This window comes from Puntigrus tetrazona, chromosome 5, assembly GCF_018831695.1.
Source record: "Puntigrus tetrazona isolate hp1 chromosome 5, ASM1883169v1, whole genome shotgun sequence".
Taxonomy (NCBI): domain Eukaryota; kingdom Metazoa; phylum Chordata; class Actinopteri; order Cypriniformes; family Cyprinidae; genus Puntigrus; species Puntigrus tetrazona.
In genome coordinates, this window is record NC_056703.1 from 21,409,637 (window position 1) to 21,414,291 (window position 4,655).

At 35.6% G+C, this 4,655-nt stretch overlaps 1 protein-coding gene across 5 annotated transcripts in view; it reads left to right on the top strand.

Moving 5' to 3' along the window:
• LOC122344666 (cytospin-B-like) overlaps positions 1–4,655 on the top strand; it is a 39,300-nt gene that overhangs the window by 27,640 nt on the left and 7,005 nt on the right. For all 5 annotated transcript variants that reach the window (XM_043238190.1, XM_043238194.1, XM_043238191.1 and 2 more), the window contains exons 5-7: positions 1,874–2,081; positions 3,516–3,589; positions 3,931–4,106. In XM_043238190.1, coding sequence (XP_043094125.1) covers positions 1,874–2,081; positions 3,516–3,589; positions 3,931–4,106 — 458 coding nt within the window. The remainder of the gene's footprint in view (positions 1–1,873; positions 2,082–3,515; positions 3,590–3,930; positions 4,107–4,655) is intronic.

The window sequence follows — 4,655 nt, forward strand, 5'->3', positions numbered from 1 at the left end:
TGTTAGCTTCTTGAGGGTTCTATTTTTGTGAAAGTTTTTTGAATGTCAGACTTGGTATATGCATAAATCTTTATAGCTCTTAATAGTCCTTCAAGACATTGTATTATGTACCCTTTGGGAACAATTATGTGGGCACAGTTTTAAAAGGACAACTTGGGCAAACAACTTTGTTGCCTAATACCCTCTGAGTTCTACAAAGCTCTCTATTTCTATCTTAATGTCAAAAAAGAACTGCATGTAACCTAATAAAGTGTCACCACATATACAGCTGCATTACATCTAACCACAGAGCATGTTTTGTGTTTTCATCTTCTGCCTAGAGCACCAGAAAATTAGAAAGGAACCTAAATAAATATCGAAAGTCGAACCTTTGTAGCTGCCTAGTTTGCGCTTGTAAATGTTGTAGTGATGTGTTTAGAGGCATACCTCGTCCTTTAAAATACAATTATACACAGAAAGAACCCTTATAAACCCACAAGAACATGAACATCACTGGCACTTTGTGGTTGTCACATGAACCCAGTGCACCTCCAAATGTAAAATGAACTTTAATTTTCTCTCTGACTTAACCGCTTTCAATGAGCCAAGCCTTTTGGCTTCAGACCCTCAGTCCAGATGTCATCCAGGGAGTTGCCACTGGACAGAGCTTTAAGATGCCACTCGTCTTAGAGCACACTCAGTGAGCACAAGGCTCTGAAGAAAGAGGTGTGTGTGACTCAGACACTGTTCTGTTCTGTATAGGCTGATCCAGCTGTCAAATGAATTATGACCTGGCCTATACCGCAACAAGAATGATTTAATTCATTCATTCAGTTAATTAGTATGCAACACTGGAGCAATAATGTTTAATACTCATTTTATAGAATTCAGATGTTAAGTTTAGTACCTCATCAGTAGAGGTGTACAAAACTACACATAAAATTATGACTATTTATTCTTAAAGAAGCTGTATGATGATGGATTTCTTTAAAAAACAATGTTTTTTTTTTATTGCAGGGGTGGATAATAATTGATGGTTCTAATGAATGTTGAATTGAACAAGACCTCTTTTTGTAACTTTTTTAGGGAGGGTTTTAGCACACTGACAGTCAGCATAGATCTGAGCATGGTGCATATTAACTAAACCTTATTAAATTTTAAGTTATTAAAGTATCATTAATTAAAACCTTAATCTCAACAGTAATGCATTATCCTAATGTATAACTACAACCAGGTTTTTGAAAGAAAACTAAGCTTGCATTTTTATTAGAAATAAAAGTTACTTTGTGAATTTACATTTTTCGTATTATCCTCATTTTATGTTGATTTGCTGCTCAGAAAACATTTCTTGTTATATTGAACATAGTTTCGCTGGTTAATATGACATGGAAACTATGATATATTTTTACAGATGATTGTTTGATGATAGGAAGTTCAAAATATTATAATTTATTTAAACTAGAAATCTTCTGTTTAAAAATAGCGTTATTGCTGTTTGTTAGTGTGTCCATGCCATTTGCCTTTTTTAAAAATCTCATCTAGCCCATCATTTTCTCCTATTTATTTATCTTTTTTATGTACCTTATATAATTACATGAAAATGCCTAGAAATCAAGGTTTTTTTTGGGATGGGCAGTAATGATCTGAATCCTCATCTCTGAGGATCTTGTTGTTCTTTCCTCAAATCAGTATGAGGTATTTAAAAACTAAATTGGATTATTATTAGGTTTTGCCTGTAACCTCTGTGGAAGGCAGTCAGTGTGCAGTACTTGCCAGTTAGAGCTGCAATAGAAGGGCCTTATTAAATAAGAGATATGCTTCCTGAATAGCTGCACTACAGTGTTTTAAAAATAGTAACAGTGTTTCTGAAGCATGTATGTGTCTGTATGCACAGGTGGAGGCAGACAGGCAGCAGCTGCTGGAGAGGGTGGAGAAACAGGAACAAGAACATAAAGCCAACATGCTTGCTTTAGAGGAGAAGAGCAGAGATGCTGAGAACCAGATCAAAGACTTAAAAGAGACCATCTTTGAGTTGGAGGACCAGGTGGAGCAGCAACGGGCCGTTAGACTGCACACCAACCAGACCATTCTGGACCTGGAGAGTATGACAATTATCTGTTTCTGGATCTCAGTAACAATCATTTCCCCATGCTGTGAATGTTTAACTGCTCGCCCTCAGCCAATGCTAAATATACAGTATCATCTGGCAGAATCTGGCCTATATGCACACGCACTGGCTGGAGTCTGCTGTGATTAGTGAAACACATTGATTGGTTCTGGCAGCCTGGTTGGATTGAGATACTGAGCTGTTTAGTACTTAGATCTATCCAGCTTAACTCTTTGCCAAGCTGCATCATGCAGGATTCATATGCACTGTGAGCTTGTCTGCTTTCTTCTCTTTTCCTCGGTAAGCAGGGGGGAGGAAATTTCATGGTGCAGATTATAGTTTTATTGCAGCTCAGCTTGTGTCTGTCCAGCAGCAAAGAACTAAATAAATTTAAACAGCTCTGTGTTATTACCCATAGTTATATAAACAGTATTTATATTTCAAGACTCTTTATGGCATTTAGTCCAAAGTTTCAAGAACTTTCAAGCCCATATTTATAATACATTATAACCATAATGCATTATAAGTAAATGTAAAATATATTGTATCATCTCATAAATATTAATAAGAACCGTTTTACTGTGTTATAATATTTACTTATGTGTGATTATAGATTTTATAATTTTTTTTTATAAAATTGTATATGATCCATTTACTTAAGTTACAATGGATTATATTTCTCATATTGGGCAAATATACCACTTATATTTAAGTAATAATAACAATACAATTTTTCTCAAACAGCCATAAGATCAGATATCGGATCAGATGAATATGTAATATGACATATTCAATATTTGATTTTTTTTTTTATTACTAATAATAACAATTTTTATGGCACCCTTTAGACTCTGCAACTACATGTCAACTATCCTCTTATTTAGAGTATTAGCACTGTGTCTGTTAAATATATGCTAACATTTAATTTTGATAGTTCCTCAACAGACATATTGCATGTGAACATTTTACCTATTAGCTAGCTCACATTAGCCTCAGCTTTACAGAAAAGCACTCAAATAACACTGAGCACCTAACCACTCACAAGTTGCCGTAAGGTACTGTGCCGATCTTAAATAAACAATGTCAAGATATGATATAATAATGTAAACATTATAATCTATTATAATTGTTTTATGATTATGAGATGTTATAACACATTTTTAAGCTTTTTATTATGCATTATGCATTAATTATAATGCCTTAAAAATACACTTATAATATATTAGAAATACGGGATTCATAGAACGTGTTACCAAAATCTTTTTGTAACATTAAATGTTTTTCTTTAATTTTTAAAAAAAAAAAGGCATCATCAAGCAATATCAAAATATTCATCCCTTTCTTAAAAAACTATCGTACTGATGCAACACTTTTAAAATGTATTGTATATATAATTTTTGTAAATTATAATTTTGTCCTGATTTTTCAGATCAAATCAAGAGGCTAGAAGAAAACAAGGCTGAGCTGGAGAAGCAGATTAAGGCCATGAATAAACAGATGAAGGTGGAATTGTTTATCTGTTTTTCTTCTTGTACTTTCTTCATTTTGTAATGAACTACAGCACAACCATGCATGTTTGACAGTGGATGTCAGTTTGTATAATTCAGGAGGAATATCTTCCATCTGTGCAGAGCAGTGCTATGTGTATGAGACCAGAACGGTCTGCGTTAGAGCCCACTTTCAGCTGCAAATACCAGCAGGTTTGCAGTCTACCGTGTCAGTGCCCATCAGTCACTGAGATTGAAAATGACATTTCCATGACCAGCCCCATGAGCTCACGAGAAGGCCAAAACACTTCCGCTCCAAATGACTAAAAATGCATGTGTTTGTGTGCGGACTTTCAGGATGAGACCGAGGAGTGGCGCCGTTTCCAGGCTGACCTCCAGACAGCAGTAGTAGTGGCCAATGACATAAAGGTGGAAGCTCAGCAGGAGCTGCGCACGCTGCGCAGACGTCTGCAGGAGGAGCAGGAGCATAGCGCAAGACTGGCTTCAGAGCTGGAGCAGATCCAGGGTACCAGGTACACAATCACTCATGAACTCAACACTACCCTCCCCTCTGCTGTCCATCTGGGCTCCCAACTCTAACAACCATCACCTTTATTCAAATATCAGTCTCTGACAGCCGCTGACTGGGTTCACTGGTATTGTTTGGTACATCCCAAAGTTAAACTGTTTCACAATCTAAAGATCAGATCAATTGGAATTTGACATTTTAAGTGACTGAAATCCATGTCTGACGTTTAAAAGGCTGGGGTAAACTGTACCAATGAACACATTAAAATCACTAGTTATGCAAAATTACCCTCACTCCTTTGCTTTTACACACCATCTTGCATCTGTTTACTCTATTTTTTGTTCATAGTAGCTTTAGGCTGTGATATGGCCCCAAAAACTACTACCTACTGTGTTCGAAATCAAAGGCAACTCTGTAAATGTTTCTTTAACTTCTGAGGAAAACAGTAAATAGAAGACAAGTTTGAACTTTAGACATAAATATTGCAGTCATCATTTGCTTAATTATCTTAAATTGAAAAAAAACGTTCAACATTTATAAATTAATTATTATT